The sequence below is a fragment of the Felis catus genome, chromosome B4 (genome assembly GCF_018350175.1).
Source record: "Felis catus isolate Fca126 chromosome B4, F.catus_Fca126_mat1.0, whole genome shotgun sequence".
Taxonomy (NCBI): Eukaryota; Metazoa; Chordata; class Mammalia; order Carnivora; family Felidae; genus Felis; species Felis catus.
The window spans coordinates 19,939,942-19,963,947 of record NC_058374.1 but is presented as its reverse complement, the minus strand read 5'-3'; the positions used below and the strand labels follow the sequence as shown (position 1 = coordinate 19,963,947).

General features: G+C 42.0%; 1 protein-coding gene across 4 annotated transcripts in view; it reads left to right on the top strand.

Moving 5' to 3' along the window:
• NEBL (nebulette) overlaps positions 1-24,006 on the top strand; it is a 364,159-nt gene that overhangs the window by 182,182 nt on the left and 157,971 nt on the right. For 2 of the 4 annotated variants that reach the window (XM_045060973.1, XM_019834028.3), the window contains exon 4: positions 11,093-11,200. In XM_045060973.1, the coding sequence (XP_044916908.1) occupies positions 11,093-11,200 (108 nt within the window). The other 2 variants (XM_019834022.3, XM_019834021.3) reach the window with 2 other exon arrangements.

The window sequence follows — 24,006 nt, the reverse complement described above, 5'->3', positions numbered from 1 at the left end:
GGGAGGGGAAAAGAGCGAGGGAGACACAGAATCCGAAGCAGGTTCCAGGCTCTGAGCTGTCAGCCCAATGTGGGGCTCAAACCCACGAACCGAAAGACCGTGACCTGAGCCGAAGCAGGACGCTCAACCGACTGAGCCACCCAGGCACCCCGATTGTAGCTCTTTGGTAAGTCATAGCTGGTATTACAGAGAGGCAAGCAAACCGCATTTCTCAAAACTGACACCTGTAATCCATGTGAAACTCTCACTCCTAAGATGCCTAAGAAACCATAATGCTTTACTTCACTCTTCAACACTGCGCATGTATTTATTTCTAATCATTTCTTCCCTATGGAAGACCTGAATTACTACTAAGTTTCTGGTCGTAGCATAGATAGGTTAATAACTTGTCAAAATTTCTAGGCAATTTATGTTTGTTTTTTTTTAAATTTTTTTTCAACGTTTATTTATTTTTGGGAGAGAGAGAGAGACAGAGCATGAACGGGGGAGGGGCAGAGAGAGAGGGAGACACAGAATCGGAAACAGGCTCCAGGCTCTGAGCCATCAGCCCAGAGCCTGATGCGGGGCTCGAACTCACGGACCGCGAGATCGCGACCTGGCTGAAGTCGGACGCTTAACCGACTGCGCCACCTAGGCGCCCCAAGGCAATTTATGTTTTAAAGAAAATTCTGTGCTAAGAATTTCATCTTGTAATTTTTTTTTTTTTTAATTAAAATATCTTGCCAAGATCCATGGGATTTTCTGGCTGGCGAAAGGTATCTGTCATGGAAGCTATTCTCAATGTCATTTGTGTGCACATTAAGTATAATGCATTTAGATTTATTCTCCCTCTGCATTCTTTTTGTTTGTTTGTATTTGCTGTGTTACAGTTTTTATTTTCCTTTCTTTCAGTTGTAGAAGTGAAAGAAGCATGTTTTCTTACAGGAAAGCAGTCGGTGTTGCCCGAAGGATAATGCCATTGCAGGTGTGGGAGGGTCGTTAGGACCCATTTTAATGACATTATCAATCTGTTAGGGAGCAGGCATATGTAAGAAAAGGGAGGAATCATCTGTCACTTCCATCAGCTGTGACTCTTTGAGATTAAGGACAGGTTATTTTCACTTTCACGACTGTTCTCTGTTTGTTCAGCTGTTTACATTTGCTTGATTCTTGACTTTATCCTTATTTCTTTTCTTCACTGTAGTTTAGATGTAGCTTTCTTTTCTGAATTACTAATTTCCTAATTGGGTTTTCTTCCTAACTGGGAATTACCTATTTCCCAATACTCTATAATTCAAAGTGTGCACGCAGGGACTGTTCCTTCTCGTAGCTTACTGTCCTTTCTTTCCTTAATTTAACCTTGCGTGATATCTTCTGGTTCAAAATAATTTCAATAATATTCTAATCTGTGTGTGAATTAGGCTGTTTATATGTAAAAATCATAATCATGTAATGGGATGAGGCTGGCTGTCTCTAAAGGATTAAGAGTGAAGAGAACACGTGTCCAGAAATCAAAATCCATCAATTGTCTGAATTATTAAATGTTATTTAAAAAGCAACATGGCACCGTAAATCAGCAGTAGTCAGGCTCCGTGAGCCAATCATTCTTCAGTAGTGCATCAGGTATTAGAATATTAATTGTTTTTTGCTCCTTTAGTACCCGAATAGTTAATTGGATGATACTTTAGTTTCCTGAAAAAGTTAATCATCACCACATACTTAATTTATTCCCCAGAGTAACGTATAACTCATAGGCAGAACTTGGTAGATTAGTTACATTTTCCTCCTGTAAAATTCCTGGTGAAAATATGCATTACGTGTATATATTTTAGGCTCTAATTTTCTTCATTAACGTGGATATGATTTTCTGGTTTGAATCAATATTTCCGCCAATACTACAGTTTGGGTGACAGCGTTCCTCCCCCACCCCCGGCCTGACCCTCACCCATAGGAAATTTACACAGTTGTCTCTTTCAAAAGAGATATCCCAAGACGCATTTTGAATGAAAAGTATGATAATTTTTGTCCCTTTTATGGCACTGTAAGTTCCATTGCAGATAAAGAATTCTCTAAAATTCTTTTATACAAATCTTCCAGCCTCTGCTAAGAAATATTTGGTTGGTTCCACACTCCTCTGTGTCCTTATTTACAGGACATTTTTATATCTTATGTGTGCTCAGTTTGATGTTTGTCACTTTGCGTTTTCTCACTGTCGGCTGAATCGAAGGATAATGTCTGGGGAGGTGCTGGAGAGAGACTTGGGTCTCCTATTGTCTCTGTCATCTCACATTTCCTTTCTTCATCGAAGAAAATGGGCACTAAAATGTGTACTTGCTAGCATTTATCTGACGATGATATAGGCAAAGCACATTTTATTTTTTTATTTAAAACTTTTTTTTTGACATTTATTCATTTTCGAAAGACAGAGCGTGAATGGGGGAGGGGCAGAGAGAGAGAGGGAGACACAGAATCTGAAGCAGGCTCCAGGCTCCAAGCTGTCAGCACAGAGCCCGATGCGGGGCTTGAACTCACGGACCGCAAGATCATGACCCGAGCCGAAGTCGGCCGCCCAACCGACTGAGCCACCCAGGCGCCCCAAAGCACGTTTTAATTGTTTGCTTATTTATATTCTATTTTGATCCCCAAAAGACTGAAGGGGCTCCCTAATGCAGGGGGCATGGAGCCTGGCCCCCGTGCTGAGATGTGTTCTCTAGCCATTTGGCTACTTTTAGTACGTCAGCACATGCCTGTGGAAATCGAGTGCTGAGCACTCCTTACACATCGTGGCTTGGCCTTCCCAGCCTGACTCTGCTCACTTGATCCAGAAAGCGCTCAGTACAATGCCTGGGACCCTGAGAGCTCATCGATGTCAGCTTCTATTATCATCTCATTAATTCTCACAAAGGTGCTATTGATGCCGTATTACTGTTATACTTATTTTGTACATGAGGAAACTGAGGCTCAGAGAGATTAAGTAACTAGCTTAAGGTCACACAGCTATTAAGAGATGGAACCAGGCTTTAAGAGGAGTTTGTCAAAATCCTGAGCCTGAGCTGTTAATCCATAAGCTACCCTTTAGGGTTGTAGGGGTTATGTTTTTTATGTTTTTGTTTTTGTTTTTGAGAGAGAGAGGGAGAGAGTACGAGATGGAGAGGGGCAGAGAGGGAGGGAGACAGAATCGAAAGCAGGCTCCAAGCTATCAGCACAGAGCCCGATGCAGGGCTCGAACTCATGAGCCGCAAGATCATGACCTGAGCCGAAGTCGGATGCTTAATCGACCGAGCCACCCAGGCGCCCCATATTTTTAACTATCTTAGCTTATTGAGAAATTAATTAAGATGTGCTTTCTAGGGGCACCTGGGTGGTGCAGTCGGTTAAGCGTCTGACTTCAGCCAGGTCACGATCTCGCGGTCCGTGAGTTCGAGCCCCGCGTCGGGCTCTGGGCTGATGGCTCAGAGCCTGGAGCCTGTTTCCGATTCTGTGTCTCCCTCTCTCTCTGCCCCTCCCCCGTTCATGCTCTGTCTCTCTCTGTCCCCAAAATAAATAAACGTTAAAATACTTTAAAAAAAAAAAAAAAGATGTGCTTTCTATATTCTGAACATTTGCTTAGAATAAAATTTAGATTTCAATGTGTCTTAAGTGAAGGAACTCCAACTCTGATGAAGCTGGACTGTGAATACACATAAAATACTGACAGATCTGTAAATACCAGGAAGTACCTCTGTGAATACAGTAGAAGGCTAATTTGAGGCTTAGAAACCTACGAAAATTATTTTAATGCTTTTTAATCATGTTTGAAAAGGTAATTAAAAATTTAATTTTATTTAATTAACCATAAATGTACAAATTATGAGATTAATTTATTAAAAAAATTCTCTTTTCAGCTCATTTGACTTCACATTTGTTAAAATTAGCTCTGTCATAAAAAAAGCCCTTAATCAGATTTTCCTTTGTGGTCGATTCCCGTCTAGCATTGTGACATTAGCCAATTTTCTGGATTTTAGATGTAAAAAATACAAAACTAGATGGCAATCAATCACAAAATAGTTATTGAGCTTTGAATATATACTTAGCGCCAAGCAAAATGCGTTGCGCGAGAAAGCGGCACATGGCCCGTGTTCTCTAGTACTTTACAATCTATGGAGCTATACACAATGGTACATAAATTGAGTGCTAAATTTTTCAGATCGAACTAGGAATTTTGCATGTAATGAAAAATCTTGCCACTCTCACAATCTATCCCCCCCCACCCCGCCTTGAAGAAATGAAAAGGATCCATCATGTCATAAAAGGCAGTCAAATTGGTCACTGGTTTCACTGTATCAGATGGACACTTTAAAATTTTTTTTTTAACGTTTCTTTATTTTTGAGACAGAGAGAGACAGAGCATGAATGGGGGAGGGTCAGAGAGAGAGGGAGACACAGAATCCGAAACAGGCTCCAGGCTCTGAACTGTCAGCACAGAGCCCAACGCGGGGCTCAAATTCACGGACTGCGAGATCATGACCTGAGCCGAAGTCAGACGCTTAACCGACTGGGCCACCCAGGCGCCCCCTGGACACTTTTAAATGTGTGAAATAAAGGGCAGGATAACATGAAACAGTAATAAATATGCCTTTAGATTTTAGGTTTCCGTTAAACATATTCTGACAAGGTAAGCTGCTTTAAGGCTGAATAATGTTCTCTTTTTGCTTACCCTTCACCCCTGGATTCTTCTTAGCCGTCTGGTCTATTGTGATAGGCCCGGTACTCCCTTATCCTGCTAGGATTCCTCATTAATCCATGTTTGCAATCCTTTTTGCAACATCCTTTCTCCCTCTCTCGATTTCTATTTTTCCTGCCTTTTTGCTTCTGCTCTCTCTCCTCCAATACAGTGAAGCAGCTTCATTAAGGTGAAGAAAAGAGCGACAAACTTCACTTTCTGCGTATGGATGCCCACTGGCCAGGTCACTCGCCATTTATGGAAAGCCCAAGTTTGGGCACCTCAGCTTCCCCGTCAGGGGCTTTAAAACTCTGTCCCTGCTTTCTTTGAGAATGTTTTAGGGGTTCCTGGGTGGCTCAGTCGGTTAAGCATCGCCTTTGGTTCAGGTCATGATCTTGTGGTTCGTGGGTTCGAGCCCCACATAGGACTCTATGCTGACAGCTCAGAGCCTGGGGCCCGCTTCGGATTCTGTGTCTCCCTCTCTCTCTGCCCCTCCCCGGCTCGCGCTCTGTCTCTCTCTGTCTCTCAGAAATAAATAAATATTAAAAAAAAACCTCTTAAAAAAAAAGAAAATGTTTTATAGTAAAAGATTTGACCAATACAAAAGAATGTACGGAGTATCCAGGTAAGTTTCAAGGCATGATAACAAAGGATCGCATGTAGATCTGCCTTCCAGCTTGAGCACGTGAACGTCAGGACCAGAGAAGCTCTCTGGACATCCTTCCATGAGCAGATCTCACAACAACTCTGGATGGTGCCCTTAGCAAGTCCCCTTTCCTCCCTTTATTTAGCACATATGTACGTGTTCTTTGCCTCTTTTCCCTTCAACAAAACATTTCTGAGGTTCGTGCGTATGGTTCCGTGTAGCTGTAGTTCATTTATTTTCACTCCTGGATAATACTGTGTTATATGAATAAAACCTAGATTATATAAATTATAATTTTAATTATATGAATATAATTTATTCACTCGCCTGTGCATAGATATTTAGGTTGTTTCCAATTTTTTTTGATAATACAGTTATTATGAACATGCTGGTCTCTGTCCCTAAGTGCTCCGGGCAAGGGTTTCTATGGAGATGAGAACAGCTGGGGGTGGGGCCGCTGGGATGTGGGATGTGCTCATCCTTGACTTCACTGCCGCCTCTGACGTACTCTCCCTTTAGTTCGTTGTCTGACAATTTACCAGACCGTGGCTGCACTTGGCTTCTTTCATTGGAAATGAGTCTCTGGCTTTTCGGTTGTGTGGTTACTTCTAAAGTTACTTGTACGGTTATAATATTAATAATTATGGCCCTTGCAGCATTCAGGGGAGAGAATTTGTATCTCAGAATTAGCAAATGATTCAACTTACATCTCCGTTCACCATTTTGCTTTTTTTTTTTTTTAATGTTTTATTTATTTTTGAGAGAAAGAGAGAGAGATAGACTATGAGCAGGGGAGGGACAGAGAGAGAGAGGGAGACACAGAATCCGAAGCAGGCTCCAGGCTCCGAGCTGTCAGCACAGAGCCCGATGCGGGGCTCGAACTCACGAGCCGTGAGATCATGACGTGAGCCAAAGTCGGGCACTTAACCCCCTGTGCCACCCAGGCGCCCCACCATTTTGCTTTTAATAAGTCTTCCTTTTCAGTCATTCTGAGCCTTCTTCTTAAGCTGGGCCAGAACCACCCTGGTTTCCAGGCTCTTCCTCTGTGTGAACTTGGGAGGGGTACTTGCTGGTGTCTCCAAACAGAATGTCGCTGAGCATGTACACGCTGGCAGAAATAATCATACGTAAGCCACAAAGGTCATTTTTGAAATTTAGTGGCAAAGACAAAAGTAGTGTTTCCTGGTGACCTACTGATGGCCTGTCCTTGCTTGATGCTTTCGTACGTTAACTTTAACCCTCCAGACATTGTGTAGCATATTGCTTTTTTTTTTCTTTTCTTTTTCCGTTTTACAGCTGAAGATCAGGAGTGTTAGAAAAATTGAACAAATTAAGATCACAAGACAGAATTAAGGTTTAAATTCAGGTCTTTTGAGTCTTAATTTAGGGTTCTAATCTGTAGTACAGGAAGATTATCACGTGTGTGCTTATGTATATATGTGCACATACATGTAAACATAGCATGGCAATATTATGTTGCCTTCAGTGTTTGAAATGCATTTTTTTAAGTTTATTTTTTTGAGAGGAGGAGGCGCAGAGAGAGAGAGAGAGAGAGAGAGAGAGAGAATCCTAAGCAGGATCCCCACTGTCGGCACAGAGCCTGATGGAGGGCTTGATCCCACGAACCTTGAGATCTTTTTAAAAAAGTTGTTTTTTTAATGTTTATTTATTTTTGAGAGAGAGACAGAGTGTGAGTGGGGGAGTGGCAGAGAGAGAAGGAGACACAGAATCGGAAGCAGGCTCCAGGCTCCGAGCTGTCAGCACAGAGCCCGACGTGGGGTTCGAACTCACGAACCGCGAGATCATGACCTGAGCCGAAGTCGGGTGCTCAACCGACTGAGCCACCCAGGCGCCCCCGAACCTTGAGATCTTGAGCCAGATGCTTAACAAGCTGAGCTGCCCAGGCACCCCTTGAAATACAATTTTAAGTTTCTTCTGAAGAAAAATATGTCAAATCAAGTTGCCTGTTGTGTATATTTCTTACCTTTGACTTTGAGAATGCCTCTTCAGGGGAGGTAGAGAGGCTTTGTCACTACTGGGGGGTGGCCGGGTCATGATGGGCAGCTTCAGTTTTTACAGCCTACTGATCTAGACTGTGGAGAAGGAACACCCTTTCCCAAGGGTTCCTCCCAGGGTCCCGGATCCGGGACTCATGGGCCTGTGCTGGGCCCCTCTGTCTTCATCCCTCTTCTTTCTCTCTCTCTTCTCTCTTCCTTCTTTTTCTTAATCTTAATGGGCCAGGTGCTCTGCTAGTTTCTGGGATTAGGAAGATCTGTAAGACTTTGCCCTTGTCACTGTGTTCCTGTGCTCTAGAGTGGGGTACTATGACCCCACCTTAAGTGTAGTTCAGGGTGGGAACTACTCTAATAGGCAGGTGTAGAGCTGTGGGGCCCCAGACTGGGGGGAGGCCCGTCCTGCTCACAGAGGAGCATCACTGGCACTGAGCTTTGATGAATAAATGGATTATGCTTCCCATGGGCTCAGGGTAGGGAGGAAGAGAGAACATTCTGTCAGTGACAGAGAACCCCCGGTAGTCTTACAAGAATACTCTTCATACAGTTCTTACAAGATTTGCACAGCATGTGGTGTTGACTGTTGGCAAAGACAGATTGTCGCCCAGCACCTGCACAGATGGGTTCAGAACTCATTTCCACCTGTGTGATCACCGAGTGACATAGCTAAGGTGCTATGTAGGGGTCTGATCATTGGCTCAGATCCCACACACACAAAAAATCAGTTTCTGTTCTAGAATGACTTGAGTAACATTTGTAAATGTAGACTAATGGCTAATTCTTAATATATTTTGTTCGTTAGCTTATTCCTGTACAGCTGTTCTTTTTAATGTTTCATGACAAATACCGTATCATCCTTTCACGTCAAGCAAAACCAACATAATGATGGCCATGCTGAGAATTTGCACAGGACCTCATTCTTCCTAAAGTTCTTTCCTGTGTTCTATCTCCGTCTCTACAGATCTGTTAGTTAAGAAATTGCTAGAATCTCTAATCAGAGATGAGGGGACTGACTCAGAGAAGCTAGAAGACGTGCGAGGTGGTTGAGAAGTGCAGGCATGGATGAGCATTCCAGGCTCTTGGCCGCTAAAGCGACGCTTTTCCAAGATCGAACCCATTGTTTTTGTAAATGATGAAACCTGGCATCGCAAATAGGAAGGACCAGAGCATAGAGATCACAGAGGAGAAACTCATGTTCATATTTACTGGGAACCTTGTTGTACGTGCGTATCCGTTTTCGGCAGGGTGAGAGTAGGTTGTGTCAATCAGAAGTCTTTTGATTGTAAAAGGAGAGACAGATCAGCTCACTTAACGGATAAACCTGGTGGCTGACCAAGACTTCCTCTAGGTCTCTTGCTCTGCTTGCCTCTGTATTGGCTTCGTCACTACCGGGGGGTGGCCGGGTCATGATGGGCAGCTTCAGTTTTTACAGCCTACTGAACTAGACCGTGGAGAAACAGCACCCCTTCCTCAAGGGTTCCTCCCAGGGTCCCAGATCTGGGACTCACGGGCCTGTGCTGGATTACGGGTCCAGTACGGGTCAAGCTCTGGGCTCAAGGGTGCAGCATTCTCGTTGGCAGGATGGGGTCATGTTGTGAGGGCAAAGGGGACACGTGAGATAGAAGCAAAGAATCCTCCTCCCTCTGTCCTCTGATCTCTTTTTATATCCACTTGTCTCTCAGAATCAGACTATGCGTGGCTGGCAGATCATGAGTTAGAACATTGAAAATTAGACCTAAGGGGAGAGAGAGGACGTAAGTGAATGGGAGACAAGAGAAGAGGTGACTGTGGCTGCCGGGGTCCCTGTATGCGGTAAAGGTGTCCTGGGTGGGTGGCATGTGTGTTGGGACTGACAGTATATGAGGCCTGGTTGTGGATCATACCGCCAAGAAGGATTGAACGTCTTCTAAAACCCTGCAGACCAGTTACGGAGGTGATCGTGTGCTTCTCAAAGCTAGTCCCTTAATGAGACAAGCCCGAGTCAGGTGATTCTTGTGTGTCTTGTGGATGTGGGAAGGACTGTTCAATTGTGATCAACTCTATGAATCTGGAATTTAATGAGTTGTCTTTTCAGTTCTTTCTTTGGAAATCACCATTAAAAAAACAAAACAAAACAAAAACCCTTAAACTAATCCCAAAAAGAATATGTGCCTTCCCTGAAACTGGTGTTAGGGGTGTCCGAATCTGGCTTACGGATTTTTCTTCTCACTTCTTCATGGCTGTCACTGTTATAGCCTTGTCATCTTTCCTACTTTTATTATTTTATGACCTTGTGCGCTGTGCTTCCTTCAAGCAAAGCTGAATGGCTTCCCTGCGTAGACATACAACAACAAGAACGTATGGGCCTATGTATCTTCTCACGTGCTGGGGGTTTGAGGTGAGAAGGCTAATCCCATTCAGCATTTTCCATGAAAGAAAAACCACGAGGTGTATTTGACCTTTTATTTATGGAAATAGTAAGAGTAAGGGTTGTAGTGCTTTCACAAATTTAGATGAAAATACGGAGAGAAAATTAGATATTCTTAAGCTACGGGTGATGGGAGGGTCTAAATCTTTCTATTTTTTTTTTTTAAATTTATTTTTTTTTCAACGTTTATTTATTTTTGGGACAGAGAGAGACAGAGCATGAACGGGGGAGGGGCAGAGAGAGAGGGAGACACAGAATCGGAAACAGGCTCCAGGCTCCGAGCCGTCAGCCCAGAGCCCGACGCGGGGCTCGAACTCCCGGACCGCGAGATCGTGACCTGGCTGAAGTCGGACGCTTAACCAACTGCGCCACCCAGGCGCCCCTAAATCTTTCTATTTGTTGACATTTGGGAAGTTTTTTTTTTTTTTTAAGCTTTTCTGGGAAAAGGAAATTTTTCGGTAGCCTCAAGGACAGTAATGCCTGAGAGAACTGACTATTTGAACGCAGACATGACTCAACAAAAACAGTCATTCTGTGCTCAACTAAGAGAACTTTTCAAATTTCTACAGAAAGTTGCCCTTACAGAATCATGTTTTTATTAGCACCCTCAATGTTAGCTATTAATTGCAGTGTTGATTTAAGCCCAGTGATGATGAATGTAAAACGGGGTTTGTGTGGGACATCAAAAATGCGTTTCCCTATTGCTTGATGTTTAGATTTTAGAGAAATAAGAATAAAGTGATAGAACCATTTCGGTCACTAACAAGCAGAATGAATATTTAACGGGTGTGACAGTTGTCGTCATTATGCTAATAATAGGAGATGGGGCTCTAGTAAGATTAAGCATTAGCTATTCCGGTCCCTCGGGGAAACTGTAAAATTCAGCTTCGCTGCGTTGTAATTAGAAAAGAAGTGTATTTAAATACCGAAAAAAAAAAAAATCGGAGGTACCTCAGCAGAGTATGCCGGGGGCATGTGCTTGGAGCCTTTTAATCTCTAGGTGTGGCCTGTTTTATAAATATTTCCATAGCATTTATATACTTGACATTTGGTAATATCGCGTTGTATAATCGTATCCATATGCTTTGCCTTACAAAATAAAATGAGACCACCAGAGCTCAGAGTGGTTTAGTGACTTGCCTAGGGTCACGCAGTCGGCGCAATTGATAGGATACAGACCAGGCAGCTGGGCCACGCTTTGCGGCTCTCTCCCTCTGCCACCTGCCGTCCGGAGGCACTGCTTCCGATTTTAGCAGCTTCTCGGGCCCTGGCCTTCCCTGAGTGGGATCTGTGGTTCTTCTGTTGACCTTTCGTTTCCTTTCTTTCACTCCCCTCCCTTCTGTTAGGTCAAGTACAAAAGAGATTTTGAAGAAAGCAAAGGGAGGGGGTTCAGCATCGTCACGGACACTCCTGAACTCCAGAGGCTGAAGAGGACTCAGGAGCAAATCAGTAACGTAGGTGACTGTTCGGTGCCTCGATCGCCCTAACTCGCGTGTCTGGATGAGAGAATGAGGTTGGGACTTGGAGGTGTCCTTGTCGCTACCGTGGGCAAGCGGTTCTCAAGGTGCTCATAAGATATGCCAGGCTCAACTGGGGAACTCCTTCCGTTTGATTTCATCACGGTTACCTAGAGCCTCACACTTTAATAGCAACGACTATATTTCTGAATAGATATTTAACTTATTTCATTAAAGCGACTTGCGAAATGCGTTCACTAGAGAGATCAACTTGATGACAAGAATTGTGTATTTAGAAATATAGTCATCGCTATTAAAAGAGTTGTTATAATTTAGCATCTTACACCATTTTTAATGGTTCTCTGCTTTTGCGTTTTTCCAAAACAGGACTTTTATAGGTAAAATTATACACCTGACAGTTTTGGTTTTGGCTGTGGCTAATCAGACAAAAAATATATACACATAAGGCTAAGTATCTTGAATAATCTTATTTTGCTAATTGTGTGTATGTAAGCTTTCACACTTTAAACTAGAAATTTGTTGAAATGATGTGTTCCATCGAATTTCTGAAACAAACATTTACGTATGACGTTGCTGTGGATTTGAAAGCTGTATCTCGTTAAGTAATATATTTTTCCTGACAAAGAAAATTGAGGAGAGCATCAGTTCCCAGCACATTAGGGACCAAAAGTGTTAATTCCGTACTACGTGAAGGCAGATAAATAGCTTATCTTCATTTTCATAATTCACGCCTGTGATTATGTCTCTTCCAAAGTTTCTTTGAAGTTTGTCGAAATGTATTTTTTTTTTCAGAAAAAAAAAATCAGTTCAGTGTTAGGTATCCAAGGTATGAAAATTGACAACTATGTACATGATACAGAAGTGTGCACAAATCTGCAAGATTCATGCCGTGTTTCATGAGAAGTGTATCTTGTGTATTACTTCCACCGAACTTTGTGTTATAAACGATGTTCATAGATGTTATAAACAATGGAGCCTTAATTTCCAGGAAGTGTTTAATTAGCAGATGGTTTAAACTCGCTGATGTTTGGCCGTCATCATTATATATAACAATTTGGAGATAAAATTGTAGTATACAATTTGAGAAAGAATTTTATTTGTGAAAAAAAAAACACAACGATGTGATGTTTTGAAAAAACTTCTTTAGGGAATAGCAGGAGGTGGAGGGAACACTTTGTTTTGCCAAATTCCCTAAGGTTTATTCATTATTTGCTCTTTAAATGGACATTTTAGGTTTGTAAGAACTTTTTTTTCCTTTGAAGGTAAAAGGGATGCATTTTAAAGATTCACGTCTTTTGTCCCCTCGTTTTTCTCCCCCGTCGCGACAACCCACCAGTCATGTGTTACCGCCCTCATCTTTCTTCCTCTTCCTTCTTTCTTTAAATTAGAAAGTGATTTTTGTTTTTCAAAACGCGAGTTAGGGATACGGCACTGGCAGTTACACAGAATAACGTTTCTTTCTTTGGATTATTTTTGGGGAACTTGAGAAAAAAAACAAAACAAAACCCAAAATAATGCCACACAAAACAAAGTTATATCGTAAGTCACAAACTGTCACAGAAATATATTTCAAAAAGAACTGAACATTTCTACTCTAAGACATCCATGGGACAGCTACCATAAGGATTGCACTCAATCGAAAGGTAAGCCCTTTAATTTATATTCAAATTAAGTCAATATTCATGTTTAATAAGAAAAGAACTGATCATTTCACCAACCTTTATCATTAGCAGGAATATACATTTTATTCAACACGTGGAGCTGTCTGCAGATCCATTCTTAATTACGCAAAAACCCCTTTTAACACAGGTACGTATAGGGACGTATGAATCTGTATGTATCGTATACATGGCAGTATATACAAATACCATTTGGATTAAGCCTGTGATGTAGACAACACTGATTTTTAAAAGCATATAATTGAGACGACACCTAAATTTATTTTATTTTATTTTATTTTATTTTATTTTATTTTATTTTATTTTATTTTATTTTATTTGCGATTGTCTTATGTTAGCCCCTTACCAGTGTTCCAAGGAGTTCTGTTTCTTAAGTCATGGTGAGGCGTAGTCATGTTTGGATAGCAGTAAAGAATATAGATATCATAATATTACCATTAGGGATTTATTCCTGAAGAAAGGAAACTGTTAAATATACTGAGGTCTCGTGAATTTTTTATTCATTAACAAGGCTGCAACTTTATGAACTTTTTCCGTGACCTCACAGGGTTTTCCACATTACTCCAAGATCTTTTTTTCTTTCTTTTTTTTTTTTTTCTCTAAGAAACTTGGGCTAATATGGAAGGTGGCACTTTGGTTAGCCCAATTTTCCACATTACTTTCAGATAAACCCAAATACCGAACCATGTGCGCCAAATCCAGACAGATATTTTTGACAGTGGCCTGGACTGTGTCTGTTTGGAGAGGGATGGGGGTGAGAAAATGTCCAGACTGGTCTCCACCAGAATTTGCCTGCTCGGGGTGCTCGGATGAGCAGACTCATTCTGAAATTATAAGCCATATGACATTCAAGCTACAAGTTTAATACAGGCTGATGTAGGTGGGTTATTAAGTCGAGGTCTTTGTAATCTTTATTTTTCCGTTTGCTTCATTTTCTGGTTTGTGTTTACTTTTACTTACTTGTTTTCCTTATTTTTATCTTTGAATATTGTATGGATCTTTCTAAGCTGCCTTTAATCCCTCTCAGACTAAAGAAAGTAGAAAGACATAAAACTGAATTTAACGACACCTCTTAGGTGTTTTGGGCAATGTGCTGTGAGTGAATGGGCATTTTTGATTGCTTGTGTCTGTATTGGTGTTATGAAATTTTCTCAGCCACTCTGATTCATTTGTGCGGGATTTGAAATCATTTGGAAATACCCACTCAGTCTGCATCTGTTACTGAGATGTGGGATAGAACACAACCCATAAATTTGAAATTGTGTGTAATGAAAGGGGTGAACGTGGGTTTAGCCTTGACTTCTTTTTTGGGGGGGACCTGTAATGACAGCATATTGAATCTGGGAGATTTATGAAATGCTGCAATTTAAAATTCCTCTCTTATATCACCGACTTAGCATAGCTGCAGAAAGAATAAGAAAAGAGGCCAGGTTTCAGAATTTACTGAATGGTTGGAAAGAAACAGAATGGTTTCTGAAACAACAACAACAACAAAGTTCCAGAAAATTCCAGAGAATGCCTAATTGTGTCCTCCCACGACCCACCAAAGTCCAGGGTAGAAATTCAGAAAGGGCAGACATGACCTGGTGGAGCTCCACATTTTCTTTACTTCTTGATATTTTAGGGAAATGTTCTTAAAAGACAACGTACAGTCCTGTATCAAAGAATACTGTGCCTTTGGACATTTTCAAAACCCGTTTTTCCTGTTGTCCTCAGACCTCTAGCTCGTGTGGGTAATTGGAAAGGTGGTTTCTGACGCTGGTGGTTACCACCTTCAGGTTTATAAGCAGTGCATTCAGGATACCTGCAGTTGGGCAGAGAATCACTGCCGACATCTAAGGGACTAGGTCGGGCCTTGAGAAGATTATTGATGTGTTTCATTCTGCCTGCTTACGCACTCATTTAAGCTGCGCTTTTAATTAGCCGAGACATAGATAAATTGTGAAATGAAAGGGTAAAGTCCAACCCCAAGAGACTTTTAAAATCTTTGTGCTATGGATAAAATCTAGATGTTTATTTTCTAATTTACTTTAGGTAATGGAGAAATATATGGGGGGGAAGGGGAACACCCCCCCCCTCCCCGCCAAAACCAGATGACAGGATCCTGTATTTTGTGGACTGACTGGTAAGTCTGCCATTAGGTGATTTGTCAAGATTTGTGTCTGTCCTTGACTCACAGAGGAAATAATGTGTGTGTGTGTGTGTGTGTGTGTGTGTGTGTGTGTGTGTGTGTATGCATGCAGTGTGCCTGCGTGTGTTGGCTTCAGTGGGCATCTTTAAAACACCCTTTCCTTAGATCACTGGCCCATAGACAACACAGGCAATAATATTTTCACCCGCTCTATATTCCTTCCCTTCCCCCGTCAGAATCTATAGGTTTGGTTATCTTTCCTGTTTCCCAAATACCCCTTCTTACTACCATTTTCAACGTAGCGTAGCCATTCATAAAATGTTCACTTGCTTCACAAGAAAAGCTAAGATTGAAGCCTTTTTTTAAAAAAAACGTTACAGGGGTGCCTGGGTGGCTCAGTCGGTTAAGCGTCCGACTTCAGCTCAGGTCACGATCTCGCGGTCCGTGAGTTCGAGCCCTGCATCGGACTCTGGGCTGATGGCTCAGAGCCTGGAGCCTGCTTCCGATTCTGTGTCTCCCTCTCTCTCTGCCCCTCCCCGTTCATGCTCTGTCTCTCTCTGTCTCAAAAATAAAAATAAAACGTTAAAAAAAATTAAAAAAAATAAAAAATAAAAAAACGTTACAGAGCAAAGAGTCTCTTCTCTAATTTGATATTGAAATGTAATTATTTTTAGCTTTTTTGATACAGCTACATAATTTTTCATTGACTTCTTAGAATGCAAAATAAATTATGTGTCCATTAATAAGCTCACATGGATGCTGATGATTTAGTTCCCTGAGATTTTGTGAGTTAGCTTCAAAACTATTAGATTATTGGAGGCAAACATGGCCTAATAATTGAATAGCAGTGTCTGTGGGCTATTAAAATATTTGATTCAAAGTTAGGTTGAGTGTAAGGGTGAGCAGGAGGGTAGGGATGATTATCTAGGGATCTGGTCTCTGTTTGTAATTTAAATAAATCATTTTGACAGAGACTGACTGTGGCCATGTTCAGGCTGCTGACGGTGTGAAATTGAGTTGTATGGTGGACAGAAGACAAGCAGTCAAGAGAAATCCCCAAAGGCAAAATTTGTTATGTAATTGGGTCAACTCATGCATGAGAAATGCATGCTAATTGTAAACTGGTGGCGAAATTACAGTGTAAGAGGCAATTAGGTCTTCTATGAACCCTAACAACTGATACAGGAGGATTTCTCTTTCTTTTTATATTCAGCAAACATAAAAAAGTTTCTTTTTTTAAAGGCGAGGAAGGTAAAAATCAGAAAGACATTCAGTGTTGACAGAGAGTATTTGTTAATTTTGTTCCTTACACAAGAAGCATAACTGTTTTATATGCCATGGAACATTTATCTGAAAGCTTCTGATTTTGAGTGGTAAAGTCTAATACATTAAGCAGTTGGAGAGGAGAATCGTACGGTTTTTTTGATACAACTCATAACCAGGTTGATTAACGTAGATGAAATAACAGAGATCGTTATTAGGTCAGTAGCTTAGATTTAAGCCCTTGGAGGCTAGTATTTTCACAGAGTGAATTTATATGTCACTGTAATGGGCTGTACCTTACCTCCAACTTGTCTCAACTGGTAACTCCCATGTATTCCTGAGTAATAGTGGGTAAGTAGCATTATCTTTAAAGCAAAGATCCAATATGTCAGAGAAGGTGATAGGGCATTAACATGTATTTTCCTTATAATACCGAACACATGTATGAATGCTTTATTTGTTTCGAAACACTTTGACATACCCAGTCTAATTAGATTCTCTGAACAACCTCTCCTCAGGGAAAGTATTTCTATAAGGCACACTTAGACTTTCATGAGAAAAATGTACGGAAAATCACCTCTCGGTCCTTTCTCGTGTCCAAATCCGTGGTTTCCCTTACACCTGGTTTTGCTTTATTTTTCCACCTAGGGCAGAACTTCAAAGGTTGATCTCTTCTTTTTATCCTCCGGTTTTTAGCCACAGCCACTTAAAGAAACAAATACATCCCAGACCAGTAATTACTTGTGCATGGCAAGTACAAGGGTTGTGGCTGTAAAATGGCATTGTCTAAACGGGAGGTGGGGGGGGGGGGGCCCAGAGTAAAAGAATTAACACATATGACTTTTTTTTTTTTTTTTTTTTTTTTTTGGAAACAGAGATTAACGATCCCGCAAACAATTTCTGAAGATCCTTCTTTAGTGAAATTCCTTTCCCTCATTCTTTTCTTTTCTCTTCCCCTGTGTTCAGGCCCCTTAGCCTGCCTGAGTTATTGCGGGACCTCCTAATTGGCCTTCTCTCCTTCCAGGCTCCTTCTGGAGCTTTTCCATTGTATCTTGAACACTGGCACCAGATGAGTCTTTCTAAAATATCTCTTTCATCAAGACCCTAATTATGATTCACTAAGAACTTCCCTGGGAGCTCCACTCTGCGGAGGACAAAGTCTAATCTCCGAAGCTCTTTCATTCTGACTCTCAGGGCCCTCCACCATCGGCTCCCAAATTACTTTTCCCCGTATCTTTCACTGCCTGTCAACACGGTTCTTCCGTTTCTTTTAGGCCTGACTAAGTTAGTCTGTCCTGGGCTTTTGCATGAGTCACTCCTCTCGTTTGGCACAATTTCTCAGTGTCTGTAAATGATCCCGGACCCACACTCAGACCCCAGCTACCGCGATCTTTCTCCTCTCCCAATCACGACAGTGCTTTGCTCGGTGGCACCGTTAGCCGCACCGCTCCTTTCACACATCACGTCCCACAGTTGGGTCTGAAGGAGCATTTTCACTGGTTATGTGTTTTACTTCTCTAGCTTCAGGAAGATGAAGACCATCCACGTCTTCTTCAGTTTATTTTTTGCCTCTCTAAGAATGCGTATCATGGTGCTTTGTACTTCACCTTTCTGGTCACATCCTTGGCCCTCCCTGCCCTCGCTTGGTTGTGGGAAGAAGTCTCTAAACTGCTCCTGCCTGCCACAGGACTGCCTCTTCTCCCTCCCGAGCCGCTCTCTTTGTGGTTTCTTGCAAGTTCCTAAAATGCACATCTGATCACGTCACTTTCTACCTTAAAATCTGTCTCTTGCTCCCTATTGCCTTTGGGATGAAATGCAAATACTGTGGCAGGGAATATGAGACTGTCTCTGGTGTATTGCCAGATGAGATCTCCAGCCTGGGGGTCCCTCTTGAACCCTCAGCCCTATGCACTTCCCACTTCCATCTGGAAGGTTCTTTGTACCCTTTCCATATCCCTTCTACGCCCAGAGCCTACCTCTTCTTCCCTGGCCTTCCTCTTTCTCTTGGCATCGTGGCAGTCTCGTTCTGGAACTGCATGCTGAGTTATCTTCCTCCTGAACTGAACTCTATGAGGGTTCAGGCTTTTTCTCTGTCACCCCAGGGCTGAACACGGAGCCACGTTTGATGAGTGGATGCATTAACTTCTTGGCCCAACATACCTTCTTCTCAAGGCTTCTCACTGTGCCCGAGGCTGTCGGCTCCCCGATGGCTTAACCAGGACTGCTTCTGCAAACACACCCATTTTGATACTTTGACCAGCGAATCCCCTCCAGTCTTGTGTGAATTTCATCGTACAGCGGAGATTATTACAAGCCGTTCTGATAGCTCTAGATCTATCTTAATCAAAGCATCTCTTTTAAGGTCTGTGCAGATACACATCAATTTCCTTCCTTAAAACTCCCAGATCTTTCCTTCATTCCGTCATTCTGTAGCACGAGGAAGTTGCCTAATAAATACTCACTTAGGAAATGACCGAATTTTTTTTTTTAACGTTTATTTATTTTTGAGAGAGGGCGGGGCAGAGAGAGAGAGGGAGACAGAGAGTCTGAAGCAGGTTCCATGCTGTCAGCTCAGAGCCTGATGGGGGGAGCTGTGAGATCATTACCTGAGCCAAAGTTAGACATTTAACTAACTGAGCCACCCGGGTGCCCCATGACTGAATTCTTTTAAGGGTATTATTTCCTCAAGTTTTTTTTTTTCTTTTTCAGAAGAGTCTGCCTTACCATCCACTTCTCAGTCTAAGCAAATCAAATCTTTCCTAGGATATGCACCACAGTAGGGTAGGGAACCAGCACATCCTTTCAACACAAAATTGCTAATGCCTGGAATAGTGCTTGACAACGTAGCAGGTGCTCAGGAAATGTATGTTGTGTACATGAATGAAGTGATAATATTTAAAATATTGACAAATTTGCACATTCTTTCTCTTGAAACCTCTCTTTGCAAGGGAGTTCGTAGCTTTTTTTTTCTTCAGAGTTTATTTATTTATCTTGAGAGTGTGCGCGAGCAGGGGAGGAGCAGAGAGAGAGAGAGAGGGAGAGAGAGAATCCCAAGCGGGCTCCACGGTGTCAGCACAGAGCCTGACAAGGGGCTGGAAGTCACAAACTGTGAGATGATGACCCGGGCCGAAATCAAGAGGCGGATGCCCAACCGACCGCACCATCCAGGTGCCCCCCAGAGAGTTCTTAGCTTTGAAAGTTGCTTCAAATTTGTTGTTTGTTTTGTGTTGCTTCAGAACACCCATTTTTTTCACTTTCTCCTATTTTTACTTAAACACTCAGTGATTTCTATAGTTTTCATCGGAAGTTTATGGCAGTATTTTCTCAGTAAAGCAGGAACATTTGCTTTCTAATGTGGCATTTAAGAATTTCACTGTATTAGGGGCGCCTGGGTGGCTCAGTCGGTTAAACATCTGACTTCGGCTCCGGTCATGATCTAGCGGTTGATGAGTTCGAGCCCCACATTGGGCTCTGTGCTGACAGCTCAGAGCCTGGAGCTGCTTTGGGTTCTATGTCTCCCTCTCTGTCTATACCTCCCCCACTCATTCTCTCTCTCTCTCTCTCTCTCTGTCTTAAAAATAAACATTGAAAAAAAAAAGAATTCAGAATATCAGTGTATTAGAAATCCAATGACCACCCCTGTTTTAAAATGTCAGGCAATTTACTTTTATCTTATCTTATCTTATCTTATCTTATCTTATCTTATCTTATCTTATCTTATCGTGTCTAAATATCTGATAAATGGGACTTGCATTAGACTGTCCAGGCTGCCATAACAAAATATCACAGGCTGCGTGGCTTAAATCACAGAAATTTATTTTCTCACAGTTCCAGAGGCAGGAAGTCCAGGATCACGGGCCAGCAGGATTGACTTCTGGTGACAGCTCTTGTCTTGGCTGGGAGAGCACACTTTCTTACTGTGTCCTCATATGGCCTTTTCCTACATGTATGTGTATAAGAGAAAGAGGTCTCTGGTGTCTCTTCCTCTTCTCGGAAGGACACCAGTTGAATTGGATCAGGGCCCCAGCCTTTGACCTCATTTAACCTGAATTACTTTTTTAAAATTTCCATCTCCAAAGACAGTCACACTGAGGCTTAGGGTTTCAAGATACGAGTTTTGGGGAGGGGACACAATTCAGTCCATAATGGGGACAAATGAGAAGTGATCTGCATACATCATAGGGACTTTTGAGATAACTAAGTAATATACATTTTGTAATCATAAGCTCCTATCATAAGTCAGCTTCTTTAGTAGAGGTGGATTACAATGCCTTGTGTCATCTCAGGAAAACTTCTACATCCGGTTTTTAAATTTTTTTTTCTGTTTTCAAACTGAACAATTTTAACAACAACAACAAAAAAGAATTTCCTTCTGGGTCCTATTTCCGATCCTTAATTGGCCCTTGCAAGCCTCTTTATTTGTGGTTTCGAGCCACAGTCATTTATAGAAACAAAGATAGCATATAGTAGTAATTACCTTTTCCAGGTCTCAGTGGAATGATGGAGCTCAGAATGTAGATCTCACCTGTCCTGTGCTGGCAGTCTGGCCTGGGCAGACGTGAGGGAAAGGAGGGCAGAGGTGTGACAATAGAAAGGAGGGCAGAGGTGTGACAATAGAAAGCCACGGGGAAAGCCGAATAAAGATGAGCTTTTTAAAAAATGTCGCAATTTCCAGCACACGATACAGATTAAAAACTTACAAAGTATCTGAATTTTCTTCCAGATTTTATTATACCCTTTGGGACATACCTACTGCGAGCACATACTGAACGTTAAAGAAGATCCGGTAGTCTTGCCTACATATTTGTGGAGTCGCCAGATGTGACCGTCATTAGTAATTATGCCACATCATTATAACTTTGGTGGATTTTTGCAGGTAGGTTTGAAACCGGTTGTTCTTCCAGCTAATAAGTGTAATAGTCGCAACTTATTAAGAGGTCATGAATCAAAGGAGACATTATAAAGAGATTTAATTAGAAGCCATTGGTAACCCAAGCCAAGTTTATACAATTAAGGGAAATTGCACCACTGGAAGTTAGAGGCAAGAATGTCTTCCTTTTTGTAAGCATATGCAGATAGATATGTTCTCTAATTTGCATTTCATTTTCCTAGAAGAATTATGTCATGGAAATTGCTTTTCTTTATTTTTTGCTCGTACTTTCTACCGTAGGTTCCTTTTCTTTCACGGTCGTCAGGCCTGCTCTGTAGCCTTTCTGTCTTGGGTACAGAATCGCATGCAATGCTGTTTGTAAAAGGATATGTCTACATTTCTCTTTGAAGGGCCGGTTGCTTTTGTGCAGTACCCTTAGGCTTGGTTCCAAGGACAAGAAGCAAGAAGCGATGATCACTTATTTTTTTGTTTGCTTATATTTGCGATGGATTTTTCCTCTTGTGGCTATATTAACTATAACCAAGTCAACTTTGAATTTGTTTGAGTTACGCTTTCGTGTCATGGCCTTCTGCGAACGATGATGAAAATGGCAGAGTTTGTCTGTTTCAGAAAGTATGAAATAGAGTATAGGTGCAGAAAAAAGAATGAAAGGAGAAAAACCTTTAAAGAAATCATTCTGGTCTTAACACTTGTTATTGTCGAGAGCGAGAACTGAATTTTCCCAAACAGAGTGATTTCAATGTTCGCTTTTGTTGTGTAATTGTGATGAGCCTGTTGAGGGCAAGCAGCATTTCTTGCTCATGCTGGAATCTTCTAGAACATGGTGCTTCAACTGTGATGAATAAGACAAGGGGGAAGTTGCTTTCACGGTTATGTTGCATATGTGTTTGTTCTTTAAACATTTGCTGTGGACCTCACGTTCACCGGGCCCCATAGATGGCGGAGAAAGTGAGAAACCACTCTATGTATGCGTTTATACTCTTGTGAGGGTACCTTCAGTGGCTGGCCAAGGTTTTCACCGCCACAGGGCAGTCTTAAAAGCTGTAAGGCGAGGAAGGAAGGAAGGAATACGATAAGGTTGGGAGCACCTAGCGCCTACTTGTCAGAGTGTGGAGAGAGACAGAGACACCATTACTGAAATGCAGACTGAGGCAAGATTGGTGAAAGATTGGTATCATATTTTCAAATATGCATATTTTTGGTATCTACAAGGCCAAAAAAATCTCCAAGAGAAATCACTTTGAACACATTAATTGACTCAACAGACATTGTTGAGTGTTTACCATACGCCGGGCACTTTGCCAGGAGGCGGGGGATATAATGAGAAACGAAATAAATTTGACCCCTGACCTCATGGAGCTGGGTGTTCACCCTCTAACGGGCAAGCAGACCACGGCTGCCCAGGATGATAAATGCTCGATAGAGGGAAACCCTGTGCTGTTATCAGAGGGGTAGCCAGCCAGGTTTGGGAGGTAAAGGAATTGAAAGCTTGCCAACGTTACTTGAAAATAGCCTTTGAAGAATTTTACTAAATCTTTCTTTTTTGAATCGTGATTCGTATTGTTTGTTTGTACAGTAGATGCCATCAACTTCGCGTTAAAGTTTGCCCCTCTCCTTCCATCTGTTTTCTGTATTCCCTGTTTGCCTGTCAGTGGGGGTGTCCAGAAAATATTAATTAATCCAAAATTAATCAAGCCATAGATTACACACAAAATGTAAAAAAAGAATGAGCATTTATAGCAGAGTATCGATTAGCTTATTTAAAAATTTTTTTGTAATGTTTATTTTTGAGAGAGAGAAAGAGAGAGAGAAAGAGAGACAGAATGCGAGCAGGGGAAGGGCAGAGAGAGAGGGAGACACAGAATCTGAAACAGGCTCCAGGCTCTGAGCTGTCAGCACAGAGCCCGACACGGGGCTCAAACCCACATACCGCGAGATCACGACCTGAGCCGAAGTCGGACGCTCAACCGACTGAGCCACCCAGGTACCCCTCGATCAGCTTATTAATGTCACAGTGGCTAAGAAGATTAGTATGTAAATATTTGCATACACTTAAAAACTCAGACACATGTTCTCTCCATCTTGGTTTTCAGTACTCAAGAGGCTGAAAAGTTTTGAAAGTAAAGCGATGACCATTTTTCTTCATCTCTTTTGTACCCTCACCCTCTGTAGGGATAGTTTCGAATCAAAAACTTCTCAGGACTCGGTCCAAAATATCGACAGAACATATTGCATCTTAAAAATGTACACGTACCCGAAAAGAGCCCTACACACACGTGATGCGTATGTTTTGCATACATAGGTCGCGTGTACTGGCGTGTCTGAGGAGGGAGCTCCACAAAGCTGATGATAAACATTGGTTAGCGCTGTTTGGTTTCCACGTTTGGTGTTGCTGGCCCAATCTGTGCCGACGACAAACCTCTGGGACGTCCCCTCAGTGCTGTGGGGTCTTTTCCTGCCAAATATTGTTCTCTTGCAAGATTAAATAGCTGAATCAGTGTGGCCTGAATCTTGATCCTGCTGAGAATATTAAGACTCCCGCAGGTTGTAATACAGATTAGCTGGTGAGAGCTCTGTTGGAAAAATAAAGTGAGTTTCCCTAAATGAATTTATCAACTGCTGGGAACCTCTTTGTGTCCTCTAGCATGAGTGTGTGTGTGCTGGCAGTTAACCATTTATTTCCCTCATTTTCCCCAAAACTTCCTCCTGCCCACGCCTGGGCATCGACTGTAAACGTTTTCATAACTTTATTGCACGTTTCTGTTTTGCCAGATAAGACATTTGGCATGTTAAAATGATTAAGTACTGTGAAGGGTAA